Source organism: Chelonia mydas, chromosome 27 (genome assembly GCF_015237465.2).
Source record: "Chelonia mydas isolate rCheMyd1 chromosome 27, rCheMyd1.pri.v2, whole genome shotgun sequence".
Classification (NCBI taxonomy): domain Eukaryota; kingdom Metazoa; phylum Chordata; order Testudines; family Cheloniidae; genus Chelonia; species Chelonia mydas.
The window spans coordinates 2,197,992-2,215,918 of NC_057860.1; the positions used below are offsets into that span (position 1 = coordinate 2,197,992).

Consider the following 17,927-nt stretch of genomic DNA (forward strand, 5'->3'; position numbering starts at 1 on the left):
TATAGACAGCTGCAATCCACAGGGCCCTGGGCTGGAACCCAGAGTAGAGGGCGGGCCTGGGTTCCCCCATCCCTCCATCCCCCCAACTCCCTACTTGATACCGGAGGAGTTGAACTGGACTGTGGGTTCCACCAGAGGGGAAGGTCTCTGGCCTGTTCCCCGATCCACTAGTTGGATCAGCAGAGACTGCAGGGATTTTTCTTCTTCCTTTTCCCCATGCTAGCCAGTGATGAGGCTAACAGAGTGAACGGCAGATTTGAGCCACGAAAGTGGCCAAACTGAGGGCTGCCATGAACCTCTGAGGCAAGCAAATCCTCCAATAAGCACAGGACCCACCAAGGCAGAGGAGGAACATTGTCACAGTATCTACACTCATTCTTGGTCTTTTCTTATTCCATATGAATTCTAAGAACATTCTCTGTATTCCTGCTAGGATTTTATCTGGGATGGTTACAAAAGATTTTAAATCAAGAAAGATAGAACAAAATGTTCATTTTGATCATGGTCTCTGCAAGTTTTATTCCTGTGGTGGATTCATTGTTCCTTATCCTCAGTGCAAAATGCTGCATGGCCAGTGCAAAAAGCAAAGGAGACAATAGACAACCCTGCCTTGTCCCACTGTGTGATTCCACCTCGCACAGCTGCTTTTGGCCTGGTGTAAGGAGCAGTTATCCAGGTATAGAACTGGGGCCAATGGCTGTATAGGACAGGACTTGAAACAGAAAGTTCCACATTTGGTTTCAAAAGCTTTCCGTGCATCAAGCGATATCAAAAGAAATGGATGGTTTTTTGAGCTGGCATTATGGATGAATCCAAGTACTGTCTGATTTTTGTCTGTCCTTAATGAATCTGGTCTGATCTGAGTTTATATAAACAGAGAACATGGACTGCAATTGGCTAGCTAGTATTTTTGCTAAAATCTTTATGCTAAGATTCAGAAGTGATATGGGCCTATCAGAGCTAAATAAGGTAAATTGCACTATACAGGCAGTCAGACTAGATGATCAACAAATGGTCCCTCTGGCCTGTAACCTATGACTCCAGGGTCATTTCCAACGTTAGGGAGAACAACAACAGTAGTTTCTGTCATAGGCTGTGGAAGTTCCTCCCCTAAAAAAATGGCACTGAAGGTACATCTCAAAGGACTCCCAAATACTTCCTTAAATACTTCGTAATATTCAGCTGGAATGCTGTCAGATCCTGGAGTTTTACCACTTTTCATACTTGTGATTGCCTTTAAGATTTCTTCTTCAGCTATTTCTTTACCTAAAGTTTCTTTATCAATTTTGTTTATCTTTGGCAAGCCTGATACTTCCAGATATAGAATTGTAGAATCGTAGGACTTGAAGGGACCTGGAGAGGTCATCTAGTCCAGTCCCCTGCACTCATGGCACGACAAAGTATTATCTAGACCATCCCTGGCAGGTGTTTGTCTAACCTGCTCTTAAAAATCTCCAGTGACAGAGATTCCACAACCTCCCTGGGCATAGATGACTCAGGCCGCCCGATACCAGGCGTGGAGGAGAGGGGACGGGGTGGGCCACTGCCCCAGCCAGTCTCTCTCAGGAAGCCCCCATGCTGCAGAGCAGTGACCCTGAGTGGTCCCTCCCCTTCCACTCCCCACCAGGGGGCAGGCACAATGGGAGAAGGACAGAGCCCCTCTTCCTCCCCGACCCCGGCAGGCCAAGCAGAAATCTGGGGGGCACTTGACCCCACATGCCCCCCCTACACATCACCTATGTGACACCGAGGCAATTTATTCCAGTGCTTAACAACCCTGACAGTTCGGAAGCTTTTCCTAATGTCCAACCTAAACTTCCCTTGCTGCAATTTAAGCCCATTGCTTCTTGTCCTGTCCTCAGAGGTTAAGAACAATTTTTCTCCCTCCTCCTTGTAACAACCTTTTATGTTCTTGAAAACTGTTATCATGTCCCCTCTCAGTCTTATCTTCTCCAGACTAAACAAACCCAATTTTTTCCAGTCTTCCCTCATAGGCCATGTTTTCTAGACCTTTAATCATTTTTGTTGCTCTTCTTTGGACTTTCTCCAATTTGTCCACATCTTTCCTGAAATGTGGCACGTAGAACTGGACACAATACTCCAGTTAAGGCCTAATCAGCACAGAGTAGAGTGGAAGAATTACTTCTCGAGTCTTGCTTACAACACTCCTGCCAATACATCCCAGAATGATGTTTGCTTTTTTTGGAACAGCATTACACTGTTGACTCATATTTAGCTTGTGATCCACTATGACCCCCAGATCCCTTTCCGCAGTACCCCTTCCTAGGCCGTCATTTCCCATTTTGTGCAACTGATTGTTCCTTCCTAAGTGGAGTACTTTGCATTTGCCCTTATTGAATTTCATCCTATTTACTTCAGACCATTTCTCCAGTTTGTCCAGCTCATTTTTAATTTTAATCCTGTCGTCCAAAGCACTTGCAACCCCTCCCATCTTGGTATCATCCGCAAACTTTATAAGTGTACTCTCTATGCCATTATCTAAATCATTGATGAAGATATTGAACAGAACTGAACTCAGAATTGATCCCTGCAGGACCCCACTCATTATGTCCTTCCAGCTTAACTGTGAGCCACGGATAACTACTCTCTGGGAACAGTTTCCCAACCAGTTATGCACAAACCTTACAGTAGCTCCATCTCAAAAGTGTTACTAAAGTCAAGATATACCATATCTACTGCTTCCCCCCATCCACAAGGTTTGTTACCTTGTCAAAGAAAGCTATTAGGTTGGTTTGACACAATTTGTTCTTGACAAATCCATGCTGACTGTTATTTATCACCTTATTTTCTTCTAGGTGTTTACAAATGGATTGCTTCATTATTTGCTCCAGTATCTTTCCGGGTACAGAAGTCAAGCTGACTAGTCTGTAATTCCCTGGGTTGTCCTTATTTCTCTTCTTATAGATTGGCACTAGATTTGCCCTTTCTAGTCCTCTGGAATCTCTCCCATCTTCCATGACTTTTCAAAAATAAACACTAATGGTTCAGACATCTCCTTGAGTATTCTTCTAGAATGGATTTCATCAGGCCCTGGTGACTTAACAACAGCTAACATGTCTAAGTCATTTTTAACTTGTTCTTTCCCTATTTTAGCATCTGATCCTACCTCATTTTCACTGGCATTCACTATGTTAGATGTCTGATCACTTCTAGCCCTAAATGGCCCCCTCAAGGATTGAGCTCACAACCCTGGGTTTAGCAGACCAATGCTCAAACCACCGAGCTATCCCTGCATTACCCCCACACTGTCATAGTTGTATTTATTTACTAGCATTTCGAGTTCTTCCTGCTTATTCCCCATACTTCTTGCATTAGTATACAGACATTTCTTTGAGTGGGGTGGGGGGAGGTATTTTTTCATGCTTTCTGTGTATAAAAGATCTTCTATACTTTCCACAGTATGCATCCGATGAAGTGAGCTGTAGCTCACGAAAGCTTATGCTCAAATAAATTGGTTAGTCTCTAAGGTGCCACAAGTCCTCCTTTTCTTTCAGAGTATCTGTTCCTTCTCACTCTGTTTTCTAGATCATCCAGTTTAAGCTGCACCCCTCGCTCTCTGCTCCATGAGTGCCATGTGGCTCTCTCTCACTTGCTTCTCTTAGGCCATTCTCTACAGGCTCAGTGACGCACTCTTCCAAGTCCGTAACTTCCTTCGTTACTGCGTGGTTGTCAGATCCTCTCTCGTGGCCATAAACTCCGACATCACTCCCCACTGTCTGCTAGCCTTTGGTAGCCATTTGGGCTTCTGCAGCCCTGGCATTTCTGCCTGATTTGCCTGCCATATGTTCACTTGGCATCTGAGAGATCTCTCTCCTCTCCTCACTGCGAGCTGAAAACACTCATCTGAGTGAAGGATCCTTTTAAATTTTCCGATTTTTTGGAGACTCTGCAATTCTGTGCTCGGGTTTTGGGGGAGGTTTCAGAGGGGTTGATCACGGGTGGTGGGTATCGAAGACTAAGCCTCCCCTGACGCAGGCCGTGGACCCGCCCAATCTCTGCCCCGAGGCCCTGCCCTCCTTCCCCGTCTACCCTTAAACTGGTGGGGGGTGCTCAGCTTCAGCCAGAAGCCTGGAGTTAGGGCCTGCTGGCGGCATGGGGTGGCACTCGGGCCAGGCCGGCCTGGGGGTGGTGGTATCAGGCCAGAGGCCCAGGGTGGCCCAGGGGCCAGGCCGGCGCTTGGGAGGGCCAGCCAGCATGGCTGGGGTGGGCAGGCTGGGGCTCCTCCAGCCATGGAGGGGGAGTCTCCAGGCGCCTCTGGTCACGGGAGGGGGCCTTGGGGCTCCAGCATACGGGGGGCAGGGCCCCAGGTGGAAGGGGCAAGGCCATTGGGCTAGCCTCCCCAAAGGCGGGGTTCACCTGCCACCCATGAGGTCGATGGAAGCAGATTACGTTGCTATCCCCTCAGAGCTCAGACTTCAGGCTGCCATGTTAGTTGGGCCCCTGCTGGTCTCCAGTGCTGCTGGGTTTTTTAATTCCTGAAAATTATCCTCACTTTTATTTTGGTGCACTCCTAGAAATGCCCCCCGAAGTGTTAAGCTGTAAGGAGCTATGAGAACTAGGGCCCGAGGCTATTAGGGCCAAGCTGTAGCACAAAGGTTTTTATTTATCAATGAGCCACGGCAGCTGCCCATGTTTCTCACATGGTATTAACCTCGTGTTCAAGGGATACAGTCTCAGCCTTCCTGGTGGGCTCTTCGCCTGGGAATAGATGGTAGTTCTACGTGGAACTTTTCTGAGACCAAAACTGTCGTGCCCCAGACTGGGACTTGGAAAATCTAGGTTCAATTTTCTGCTCTGCTACAGACTCGCCCTGGGACCTGGGGCAGCTCCTGAGGGGCCAGACTTTCAAACAGTTGGTAGCCAACAGGGAAATGTGGCTCAGTCTCCATCCATCACAGGGGCTGATGGTCCATCCTGGGCCTGGCTTGCCGGCATTAGCCTGCAGGCTGTGTGGGGCAGGGACTGTCTCTAGGCGAGGCTATGTGCCAGGCCCTGCTCTTGGCTGAGCCCCCTAGGAGTTCCTGGAACAATCACCCGAGCAGCCTAGCTGCGAGCTCTCCGGCCAGGCCTGTCTCGCCGAAAGCCTTCCCGCCGCCTGACTGACACTCGCAGCTTCGACGCCCCAGAGCACCCCAACCAGCCCCGCTCGAAACAGAAACACCATCAACAAGTGAAAAGGGACGTTAATCGCGTCCACCCCACGAGCCCCCAGCCCCTCCCACAAGCAGAGCTTAGCACAGAAAGTGGCTGCCCGACATGCCACTAGGGGCTTTGCTATGCTATTGATTTTATGTACAAGGTACCTAGATACTATGGTGATGGGCAGCCGTATAAAACTCTCAGATAGAAGGGTTCCCCTTAACTTCCCTCCCCCTCGGGAAGCTGGGCTCTGGGCAGGGGAGGGGATGCCCTTGTACCCCTCCTGCGCTGGCAGCCTTGCTCCATGGACTCAGAACAGGCTCTCTGCCGGGTGCTAGGCGTGTCCCTGCACTCTCAGCAGAGACCTCATGATGCAGCTCCTGTCTGCGCCAGGGTCATGCTGCACTCAGAGCCATGGCACCTCCAGAAACGTCTGCCTTCACCGTGCCTCCCTCCCAATTTATAACCTGCCCCTTCCCTTGCTGCCTAGCCTTGCCCAGCACTGATCCTTCGCCTGCTCTTCGAAGGAGTCCTTTCCTTTCTTCTTTACCTCTTCCCTTTCCCCATCCTGCCTTTTCTCTCCTCGCCTTTGCTCGCTCTGCTCCAGCTGCTTCTTCTTTCTTTCTTTCTTTCTTTCTTTCTTTCTTTCTTTCTTTCTTTCTTTCTTTCTTTCCCTCCCCTTGCCGGTTTCATAGATTCCAAGGCCAGATCATCCAAGCTGACCTTCTGTAGGACCCAGGCCATAACCCCTAGAGCAGATCTCTTAGAAAAACATCCAGTCTTGAGTTGCACATTGTCGGTAGTGGAGAATCCATGCCCACCCCCAGGAAGCGGTTCCCATGGTCGCCAGTTCTCCAGCTCCACTACTTCCTGAGCCCTGCGCTGGCCACAGGTTTCCAGCCACCGGGCTCCTGTTAGCCTCCCCATGATGTCGACCCCGTCACAGCCTTGCAGGAGAAGAGTGAGGGGGGCTGGCCCAGGCAGTGCAGGACTAGGGGACACTGCACTGGGCAGGAAGGGGCCTGGCCTCTGGCTCCTGGTCAGGGAGGCAGCAAGGCATGGGGTCTGGGCCCCGAACAGCCCTGGTGATTGGTGCAGTGAGCCGGGATGGGGGCTGGCCGTGGGGCGACAGATGACCGCGCTCTCTCTCCTCCCGCAGGTGCGGGCCAGTGCGATTGCGCAGGACGCGGACCAGAACTACGACTATGCCAGCAACAGCGTCATCCTGCACCTGGACCCCGGCGACGAGGTCTTCATCAAACTGGACGGCGGCAAGGCGCACGGGGGGAACAACAACAAATACAGCACGTTCTCCGGTTTCATCATCTACTCGGACTGAGCTGCTGCCCGCTCGCCCTCGCCAAGCAGACTGGGAAGGCTCCCCGGGGCGGGGCCCATCCCTAGAGCCTGGCCCGGGGGTCTGGCCCCGGCCTCCCTGCCACACGGAGCGCCGAGGAGGGCATCCGGCTGCCGACAGCGAGACCCTGACATCTGCCCCTTTCCCTTCACTTCTCTCCTCCCCCCAACAGCTACGCAGCCCCCGTGAGCCCCGTCTCACCCCCGACAGCCACGTGGCCCCCCGTGAGTCCCGTCTCACCCCCCAACAGCCACGCAGCCCCCCATGAGACTTGTCTCACCCCCAGACGGTCATATGACCCCTCGTGAGCCCTGTCTCACCCCACGATGGGCACGCGGCCCCTCACAAGCTCCGTTCCATCCCTACTACCACGTGGCCCCAGTGAGCCCCATCCCATCCCCCAATGACCATGTGGCCCCCCACAAGCCCCATCTCACCCCCCCCGATGGCCATGCAGCTTCTCATTAGCCCCAGCCCACCCCCCAATAGCTACGCAGTGCCCACAAGCTCCCCCCGATGGCCACATGGCACCCCATGAGCTCCGTCCCATCCCCCGACGGCCACATGGCCCAAGAGCCCTATCCCACCCCCTGACAGCCATGCGGCCTCCAATAAGCCCCTTGCACGACTGACAGCCACACAGCCCCCCGCATGCCCCGTTCCACCCCTCTCCCCGGCAGCTACCGAGCCCCCCTGCAAGGCCTGTTCCACATGGGCCCCCCATGGCGTCCCCAAGAGGCACATAGCCCCCGTGAGCTCCAAGTGCGCACAGCCCATCACCACAGCTCCCGCGGCTTACACCCATTCTGGGGGAAGGTGCTGGGGAAAGGCCAGTAGGGGGCGGGAGTGGGGGGAATGATCCACCGTAATATAACCTGTCCTGTCACCAGCCCGATCCCTTACAGCCCTCACTGCAAATTGGGTATTAAGCCCACTTGGCGCCCGTGCCCTCCCCTCCCCCCCCACCCTACTCGGCTCACATGCCCTCTCTCCCCCAACTTGGTGCCCATGCCCTCCCCTCCCCCATCACTCAGCGCCCATGCCCTCCCCCGCCCACCCTACTCAGCTCACATGCCCTCTCTCCCCCAACTTGGTGCCCATGCCCTCCCCACCCCCATCACTCGGCACCCGTGCCCTCCCCCGCCCACCCTACTCGGCTCACATGCCTTCTCTCCCCCAACTTGGTGCCCATGCCCTCCCCTCCCCCATCACTCGGCACCCGTGCCCTCCCCCGCCCACCCTACTCGGCTCACATACCTTCTCTCCCCCAACTTGGTGCCTATGCCCTCCCCTCCCCCATCACTCGGCACCCGTGCCCTCCCCCGCCCACCCTACTCGGCTCACATGCCTTCTCTCCCCCAACTTGGTGCCCATGCCCTCCCCTCCCCCATCACTCGGCACCCATGCCCTCCCCCGCCCACCCTACTCGGCTCACATACCTTCTCTCCCCCAACTTGGTGGCCATGCCCTCCCCTCCCCCATCACTCAGCGCCCATGCCCTCTCTCCCCCCACTCGGTGACCATGTCCTCCCCCACTCAATGCCCATGCCCTCCCCTCCCCCACTTGGCGCCAGTGCCCTCCCTCCCCCCCCCCCCCACTCGGCGCCTGTGCCCTCTCCCCTTCACTCAACACTCGTGCCCTTCCCCCACACTCGTGCCCTCCCCCACACTTGACACCAATACCTTGCCTCCTGCTTCCATGGCTGTTGTCCCTCCTGCAATGGTGAGAACTGGGGGGCTGTGGGGGGCTCAGATCCCTGCTGCTCCCTGGTTCTGTCTTTGCCCTGGGAGCAGGCAGATCCCAGCTGGGCCCCAGGAGGGCACAGGGTGAGGGCTGGCTCCAGCGGGGGGGGGCGGGCAGCTGTTCCTGGGCAGTCAGCCGCTCATCCCCTCCCGCTGGCTTGGCTGCTGGGTCCCCCCAGACCTTCCCCAGTGTGACAGTCCCCCTGAGGGGCACGGGCTCCCCAGCCAGCATGTACATATGTACAGGATGCGTGTATATTTATATGGGGGCCTCTCCTGGGGAGCGGTGGGGGGCAGCTGGACCTGCAGCCCCCTCCCCCGAAGAACGGGGTGGGGGAGACAACGCCACCATGGGTGCACCAGCCTCCCTTCCGCACAAGCCATCGCAGGTGGAGCGAGGGACCCGGCCATGTCAGTCCCCTCCCCGACGCCCATCCCGACGCCAGAGCTGGGGGCTGGGGCTGGAGGTCAGGCAGGGGCAGGGATTGATTTTCTTACCAATATCAGAGCAAATCCGTGGTAAATAAGAGCTGTGACCTCTCCCGAGTCTGGTTTCTTCTTCCACGCGCTGCTCTCCACGGGCTCGGCTTGGCTGTCCTGCCTCAGGGACAGGGCGGGGAGCGGGCAGGCGGGAGTGGGGGGTTGCCAGACAAGGCCTTTCTGAAACTCCATCACAGCCCAGAGCCAGGGTCAGATCAGCAACCGTCTGTCCGTCCATCCATCTGTCCAGCTATTCAGCCAGGCCTCTGGCCCTCCAGCCCTCTATCCTTCTATCCAGCCAGCCAGTCCTCTGTCTATCCATCCCTCCATCCAGCCAGCCTTCCGCCCATCCCTCCATCCATCCATCCTTCTGTCCATCCATCCCTCTCTCCATCCATCAGTACAGCCAGCCACCCCTCTGTCCATCTGTCTGTCCGTCCATCCATCCATCAACCCTCCCTCCCGCCATCCCTCTATCCTGTCCAGCCAGCCAGTCCTCTGTCCATCCGTCCCTTCATCCATTCTTTTGTCCAGCCAGCCAGTCCTCTGTCCACCCGTCCCTCCATCCGTCCATCCATCCTTCTGTCCAGTCAGCCACGCCTCTGTCCATCTGTCCCTCCATCCATCCATCCATCCCTCTGTCCCTCCATCCATTCATCCCCCTATCCAGCCAGCCAGCCCTCTGTCCATCCGACCCTCCATCCATCCTTCTAGCCATCCATCTATCCATCTCTCTTTCCAGCCAGCCACCCTTCTGTCTATCCGTCCCTCCATCCATCCCTCTGTCTAGCCAGCAAGCCCGCCAAGCCAGCAGCCAGTCTTCTGTCCAACCCTCCCTCCCTCCCTCTGTCCAGTATCACTCCATGGGTTGAATTAAACAAACAAGCAAGCTAATAAATGAACCCCCACCCATCCACTAAGCGGGCGTGTTCACGTGGGGGCGGGGGCAGGCACCCAGGGGAGGCTGCTGCAGGCGTCACATGCCAGGAAAGGGTCCTGACTGCCCTCTCCCCAGGCCCACTGAGCAACAGAAGGGTGCTCTGGCCCCCACCCCGTCAATGTTAGGGTGAGCTGGTGGGGAAAGGCAGCGGAGGGAGGGGAAGGGAGATGGGGGAGAGAGAGCAGCTGGGGGGAGGGGGATGGAAAGGGAGGGGAGAGGCAGCAGCCGGAGCGGGAAGGGAAGAAGGATCTTCTCAGCGTATGCGCAACGTGCCTCAAGTGGGTCATGCCCAGGAGTCATCACCGAATTTGGGGTGCTGGTTGGATCATTCACTTCCTGGGCCCGGGCCCGTACTGACAGTGTGCCAGGCCCCCCGAGCCGTGCTCCTGTGCCGGGGAGCGCGCCAGGCCCCCCGAGCTGTGCCCCCGTGCCAGGGAGCGCGCCAGGCCCCCTGAGCCGTGCCCCAGTGGAGGGGAGCGCGCCAGGTCCCCCGAGCCGTGCCCCTGTGCCGGGGAGCGCGCCAGGCCCCCCGAGCCGTGCCCCTGTGCCGGGGAGCGCGCCAGGCCCCCCGAGCCGTGCCCCTGTGCCAGGGAGCGCGCCAGGCCCCCCGAGCCGTGCCCCAGTGGCGGGGAGCGCGCCAGGCCCCCCGAGCCATGCCCCTGTGCCGGGGAGCGCGCCAGGCCCCCCGAGCCGTGCCCCTGTGCCGGGGAGCGCGCCAGGCCCCCCGAGCCGTGCCCCAGTGGCGGAGAGCGCGCCAGGCCCCCCGAGCCGTGCCCCTGTGGCGGGGAGCGCGCCAGGCCCCCCGAGCCGTGCCCCAGTGGCGGGAAGAGCGCCAGGCCCCCCGAGCCGTGCCCCCGTGCCGGGGAGCGCGCCAGGCCCCCCGAGCCGTGCCCCAGTGGCGGGGAGCGCGCCAGGTCCCCCGAGCCGTGCCCCTGTGGCGGGGAGCGCGCCAGGCCCCCAGAGCCGTGCCCCAGTGGCGGGGAGCGCACCAGGTCCCCCGAGCCGTGCCCCTGTGGCGGGGAGCGCGCCAGGCCCCCCGAGCCGTGCCCCTGTGCCAGGGAGCGCGCCAGGCCCCCCGAGCCGTGCCCCAGTGGCGGGGAGCGCGCCAGGGCCCCCGAGCCGTGCCCCTGTGGCGGGGAGCGCGCCAGGCCCCCCGAGCCGTGCCCCAGTGGCGGGGAGCGCGCCAGGCCCCCCGAGCCGTGCCCCTGTGCCGGGGAGCGCGCCAGGCCCCCCGAGCCGTGCCCCTGTGCCGGGGAGCGCGCCAGGGCCCCCGAGCCGTGCCCCTGTGCCGGGGAGCGCGCCAGGCCCCCCGAGCCGTGCCCCTGTGCCGGGGAGCGCGCCAGGCCCCCCGAGCCGTGCCCCTGTGCCGGGGAGCGCGCCAGGCCCCCCGAGCCGTGCCCCAGTGGCGGGGAGCGCGCCAGGGCCCCCGAGCCGTGCCCCTGTGGCGGGGAGCGCGCCAGGCCCCCCGAGCCGTGCCCCAGTGCCAGGGAGCGCGCCAGGCCCCCCGAGCCGTGCCCCAGTGCCGGGGAGTGCGCCAGGCCCCCCGAGCCGTGCCCCTGTGGCGGGGAGCGCGCCAGGCCCCCCGAACCGTGCCCCAGTGCTGGGGAGTGCGCCAGGCCCCCCGAGCCGTGCCCCAGTGGCGGGGAGCGCGCCAGGCCCCCCGAACCGTGCCCCAGTGCTGGGGAGTGCGCCAGGCCCCCTGAGCCGTGCCCCTGCGGCGGGAGGGGATGGTGCGGGGAAAACGCTAACGAAAAGGTGAGTGAGGCCCGGAGCTGAGGGTATGGGGGAAAGGAGCAGGTGTGAGATAACGGAGAGTGGGGGAAGGGGGCTTTTGTCTCAGGCTCTCTTCCTATTACAGCTCTCAGTGGGAGAACCTCCCGGCTAGTGCAGGCTGGGCAGGGTCTTCCCCATCCAGGCTGGCCTGCAGCAGGTCTAAGCACTTCGACCTGATGAGCAGTGGTTTCAGCTCTAGCGGTCACTCAACAAAACAAAAAACTCTCAGTGGAGCCTAATCAGCTCTGTCTTTAAACAGGAGAGAGGAGCAGGTCCACTGGCACCCGTGTCTCTTAGACGGAGCCCACACCACCAAGCAAACCACCTGTCCCCACCCTCTCTCTCTCCCCTGGGGTCAGCCATCCAAACCGCTAGCTTCATGAGTGCAGTTTGGTTGAGGGTGATCAGTGTTTCATTTGTAATGAGAGAGATACCTGGGCTCACGCAACTTTTGTACTTTTTTCAGAGTTGCAGCCGTGTTAGTCTGTATTCGCAAAAGAAAAGAAGGACTTGGGGCACCTTAGAGACTAACAAATTTATTTGAGCACAAGCTTTCGTGAGCTACAGCTCACTTCATCGGATGCAAGCACACGAAAGCTTATGCTCAAATAAATGTGTTAGTCTCTAAGGTGCCCCAAGTCCTCCTTTTCTTTTTGTACTTTTATAACTGATGTGGCAAGCCCAGAGGCCCCAAGGCTATGAATTACCAAGCCTAGATGTGCCAGGGTTCAGACCTGGCACAAATTAAGCACAGAGGGTGACTCCCTCAATCAGGACACGCTAAGTCCAGCCCTTCTGCCTTTTACTCATACAAGAAGGATAACAGCATTTCATTCAATACGAAAGTGATTTGTAACCCAGCACCAGCCAGAACTGATCACAGCTCCGTCTGCTGAATACGTAGGCAGAATAGGCGTGTTCACGTACAGACAGTCTGGTCCTGAAGCCTTCCCTCCCCCCGCCCCCCACCTCATCACTGGCTGTCAGGGGACAGCTCGCTCAGACCTTGCTTACAAATCATAGTTTGAAAATATTAGGTTGGCCGAGATCGCCAAAACGAATGCACCAACATTGTCAGAAAAATCAAGGGCTGTGTGAGGAAGCTAGTCTTTGTTCAGACTTTTCAAACCCATTCTGCTTTCTGAGGTACAAGTATTTTCTCATGCGCTGTATCTGCTTTTTCAAATTTCAAACCAATGACTAAATTGGCAACACTGCATAGAACTAGTTGGCCACTGGGGGGTGTTGTGGAAATTCAGGGGGTGTGTACAGCCTCCCTGGGGGGGGCGGCGGAGATCCCTGCCACCAGGCCTCACCCTGAGCAGGAAGCATCACAGGAGCTGTTCCTTCTCCAGGGCTCGCAGGAGAGCCCTATTGGCAGATTTGCAACACTGGCCCCATGTCCCCACTGAAATGACCCGGTGTAGCTGAGTGTCCCTGCTCCTGGCACCGCAGTCTGGCTCCACCGGCGTTGCCAGGACACTGAAAACGCTCCCCTGAACAGCACCGGGGGGTGTGGGAATCTGCCAGGTGCAAGCAGGGTGGTGGGGTGAAGATGGCAGGGGACAGACTTGCCAGCAATGCTTCACCCTCCCAACCCACCTGGGCTAGACTCTTCAGCAAGAGCAACAGGAGAGGTGCCCAACAGACCTGCCTTGGACTGAGGCTGCCTGATACAGTCCTGTGATCCTGGTGACAACTGCAGACAGACAGACAGACAGCTCGTCGGCAACCCTGACAGATCTAGGAACAGCTCCCGGTTCGGAGCCTTCGAGCGCCCCCAACTCCAGCTGAAATTGATGGGACATGATGGGACTGTGCTGACAGGCAAGCAGGCTCTCCCGGCCAACGCACAGGGCTGTGAGCTGGAGCCCTGAGTTCTGTGCTGGGCTCGCTGCGTGGCTGCAGGCAGGGCCCTTCCCAGCTCTGGGCCTCCATTTCCCGCCGGGTGTGAGCCTCGCACCAAGACCCTAGAAGGTGCTATGGAAAGGCAAAATGCACTGATGATGACGATTCCTAAGCACTGCCCTTCTCGGCTACAGCTCCCAAAGTGCTCTGCAGAGGGCAGACTCCTTTGCCCCGTTTTCCAAGGAGCAGGGACGTCAGACAAAGGCCTGTGTTCAAGCACCTGCTGATCTCGGTAACAGAGCTGGGATCTGGGGGAAAGTCTGGCTCCAGAGCCTGGCCCATCTCTGGTCAGGGGTTTATTTCCTGGGGTCGCAGGCGTTTTCCTCTGCCCCATGGAGCAGGGAAGCTCCCCCTTGTTCTTCTCACCCTTCCGTGCAACTGGAGCACTTTGTTGGTAAGGTTCCAAACGGACCCGGAGCAGGCGCTGAGCAGTACTAGGACCCCTCCTCCCAGGGACCCGCCCGCTGCCCTTACCGAGCCTGGCCCGATTGGCATCTCAGTGGCATGAGGCAAGGCTGGCTGCGCGAGCTGAGTGTGGCATCTCAGAGTCCTGGCCAAATTCCAGCAGGAACCCGTCTGTCCTGCATCCCCTGCCCCATGGACCATGGGGTTCTCCCTCCCTTGTACACTGTGAAACCGCCCCAGAGGTGGCTGCACTTGAAAACACAGGGACTCAAACTGTGCAAGTCAGCAGGGAGGTCCCAGTCTATCAAAGCCAAGGGGAGCTGAGGGCGCCCGACCCCCGCAGGACCCGGCCTGGGCAGTACGAGCACAGGGCAGCATAGTGCCTGCAGCACGCTCTGGTCTGCATATGCCGCCCCAGCAGTCCAGCCGGGGGCGTGAACCTCTCGCCCACGCCGGTGCGGTCACCACCTGGCTCTCCAGAGGAGGGAGAGAAGAACCGTGGAAGGAGCTCTCAGCGTGGCTGACGGACGCACAGACAGCTCTTGATTTAGCCTGGGCCGCTCCCAGACGCTTCTGCCTCTCCCCCGTGTCACCCCACTTCTGCGGGCAGCCTCAGGGGCAGTGCCACTTTCTCCGCTTGCCGCTGTCTGGGCTGCGAGCCGCACGTGAGCACAAAGCACTTGGCCGGCAGACGCTTCCTTCCAGCTCAGTGGCTCCCTGACACCTACCCCAGCCTGACAGCCGCTCCCGCGTGCTGCGCGGCTCGTCAGGCATCGGCATCGCTGTCGGGGGAGGGCCAGGGTCAGTGCACCTGCCCGCGGGAGGGCTTGGGGCAGGGAAGCTGAGGAGTGTGACCCCCTGCCTGCCCCTCCCTGGCCCAGCCCGAGAGCAGGGGCACTCCGGGACGAGCGAGCAGCTCCTCAGCTGCAGTTGGATGCAGGTGGCCCTAATGCACCAGCCTGGGTACCATGCAGCTGGTGATGGAGGGAAGCACATGAGCAGCCTGCTTCTTTCGACTGGCATCCCTGGAGCGCTCAGGCTAGAAGAGCAGCTGGCCTGGAGGAGGGCACCCTGCAACACATCTGGGAGCGCCTCAGGGGATGGGCATGAGGAACCAGCCACACCCTCCCTCTGCACAATGGCCCAGGTGCCGTCTACTTTGCATGGCACCTCTCCCCAGCTGTGCTGTGTCCAGCCCCGCTCCACCCTCTGCTCTCTGGTCTAGAACAGCTGGGAGGGAGGGGAGCAGCAAGTCACCCCGGGAAGCCATGGTACTAGCAGGCAGCTGCAATGGGAGGGCGCAGTGAAAGGGTGAAGCAGTTGCAGGAGGCCAAGGGGATGGCAGGTGGCGGTTACAGAGGTTGTGGGTGTTTCAGGCAATGGTTACGGAGGTCGTGGTGGAGGCAGGAGGAGGTTACGGAGGCCATGGTGGAGGCAGGCAGCGGTTATGGAGGTCGTGGGTGTTTCAGGCAGAGGTTACGGAGGCTGTGGTGGAGGCAGGCGGTTGTCACGGAGGCTGTGGTGGAGGCAGGCAGTGGTTACGGAGGCCGTGGTGGCTCCATCACAGTATGGAGACCTAAGCAAAAATTTAAAAAAATACGGTTTAATGTGAACTGAAACAAAAATGTTCCTTGTTCCTTCCTGAATCGGAAAATCCCCCCAAATGTTTGTTTCAGAATCGTCGCCGCAGTGCGTTTCTAAAAGGAAGTTAGCTCCCCGGCACTGCTGCCAGCATGTCAGTTCACTCAGCATCTGAGCAGCTCCCAGGGTCTGCAACTCTAGGGCAGCCCTGCCAAGCGGCCAACATGCCAGTCTGGAGTCTGGAAGGCCCCCTGCCCCAAAGCCTTGGACCCCACCCCAGAGCCGCCAGGCTACCGGCTCCACAGGTGTGGGTCTCCTTGCTCCCTGCTGCAGATCGAGGAGCCAGCCTCAGTTCGAGTCAGAGCTCCCAGGGTCTCCAGGATCCCTGCCGAGGAGCTGGGACCGTGGAGTTCCTGGGAGCCTGGTGTGACGATGTGAAGCAGCAGGGAGGGGGGAGTGTTGACCTGGGAATGTGCCCTGGGGACGGGAGACCTGAGAGCCTGTCACCTGAGCCAGGAGGGGGAGGGGGAGGTAACACCTCTGCCCAGGAATGTGGACAGAGGCTGCAGCAGGGAACCTGCTGGGGGGGTTTAGTTTCAGTTTGGGGCTGGGAGGAGGAACACAGGGAACCCCAGGGCTGGGGTCTAAGCTCCCTGCTCCCCCAGAAGGACTTCACTGAGGGTTCCTGGGTGTACCCACAAGCTCTGTTTTGGACTGTGTTCCTGTTGTCCAATAAACCTTCTGTTTTACTGGCTGGCTGAGAGTCTCAGTGAATCCCAGGAAGAGGGGTGCAGGGCCTGGACTCCCCCACACTCCGTGACAACTGGTGGCAGCGGTGGGATCTACTGCACCCCGTGAACGGCGCTTCCTGCAGTAAGTGACTGGGGAACAGTAAAACGAAGGGGGATTGACGGGGACCAGGTGTGCTGAAGATTCAGAGAGAGACGGTTCCAGGGGGCGGTTAACCCCTGGGAGTGTGTGACCAGAGAGAAGGACTTTTGCAGTAACAGGGTCCCCCGGGGGATTGCAGCAAGCGGTCCCAGGGGCGGAGGAGTCTGCAGCTCGACCCTGGCAAAGAGGTGGTGACCTCAAGAAGGACTGGCACACGAGGGGTTTTTCCTGGAAACCGTGGAAAGCTGCCCGGCCTGCGAGTGGCCAGCAGGGAGATGTACGCTAAACGCCTTAAGAGCGACCTGGTGGAGCTGTGCAGGCAGAGGGGGCTGCGCATCGGGAGGTCCACCAAGGAACAGCTGATTGCCCAGTTGGAAGAGAGGGATCGCTTGGACGACCCGATCCCTGTCCCTGAGGGAAGCCGCCCGGGGGATGCAGCGTGGGCCCTGGGGCCTGACCAGGCTGGGAGGGGTCAGACTGCTGCCCAGGACACCCCGAGACCCTTCCTACCTATGCCTGGGGGAGGGGTTGGGGGAAGCCCAGCGAATACTGAGGGCACCCTGACCCCAGCAGCCAGCAGGGGATCCTCCCGGCGGAGCTCCCCATCCCTGGAGCGGATGCGGCTGGAATGGGAGAGGGAGAGGAAAATGAGGGAGCTGGAGGATCATGAAAAACAACGTCAACATGAGGAGAAACAACGTCAACATGAGCAGGAGGAGAAGGAGAGGGAGCGTCAGGAGAAGGAGAGGGAGCGTCAGGAGAAGGAGAAACAACGTCAACATGAGCAGGAGGAGAAGGAGAAACAACGTCAACATGAGCAGGAGGAGAAGGAGCGGGAGCGTCAGGAGAAGGAGAGGGAGCGTCAGGAGAAGGAGAAACAAAGACAGCATGAACTGGAGCTGGCCAGGCTGAGGAGCAGTGGGGCCCCGGCTGCGGTGAGTGAGGGGGGACCCAAGACTGCAAGGGGCTTTGATAAGTGCCTCCTGGCCCAGCGGAAGGAGGGGGAGGACATAGATAGCTTCCTGACGGCCTTTGAGAATGCCTGCGAGATGCACAGGGTTGACCCTGCAGACAGGCTCCAGTTCCTCACCCCCTTACTGGACCCCAAAGCCGTGGAGGTGTACAGCCGGATGACAGGGGCGGAGGCAGGGGACTACGAACTGTTCAAACAGGCCCTGCTCCGTGAGTTTGGGCTGACCCCCGAGATGTACCGGAGAAGGTTCCGGAGTCAGCGTAAAACGCCTGAGGCCACCTACCTACAACTGGTCAACAGGATGCAGGGATATGCCCGCAAGTGGACTGCGGGGGCCCAAACTAAAGAGGACCTGCTTGACCTAATCGTACTGGAGCAACTGTATGAACAGTGCCCTTCCGACCTGAGGCTGTGGCTGGTGGACAAAAAGCTCGCGAACCCCCAGCACGCAGGGCAGCTGGCCGACGAGTTTGTGAACAGTCGGTCAGGGGGTAGCCGGGAGGAGTCCCAAAAGAACAGGCCCCCCCCGATGCAGAGAGAGAGTCACCATGGGGCCTCCCAGCGGGGAAATAGGGAGAACCCCCTCCAAAGGGGAGCGCCTGGTGTCGGGCCCCTCCGACCCGCTCGAGGGGACCAACGTGACCTGAGCTGCTATCACTGTGGCCAGAGAGGCCACGTACGGGCCCAGTGCCCCAGGCTCAGGGACAAACTGAGCA

General features: G+C 58.8%; 1 protein-coding gene across 1 annotated transcript in view; it reads left to right on the top strand.

Moving 5' to 3' along the window:
* C1QL1 (complement C1q like 1) overlaps positions 1-7,534 on the top strand; it is a 63,926-nt gene extending 56,392 nt beyond the window's left edge. Inside the window, exon 2 of the mRNA XM_037886998.2 lies at positions 6,320-7,534. Coding sequence (XP_037742926.2) covers positions 6,320-6,499 — 180 coding nt within the window. The 3' untranslated portion in view covers positions 6,500-7,534. The remainder of the gene's footprint in view (positions 1-6,319) is intronic.
* Positions 7,535-17,927: the final 10,393 nt, after the last annotated feature.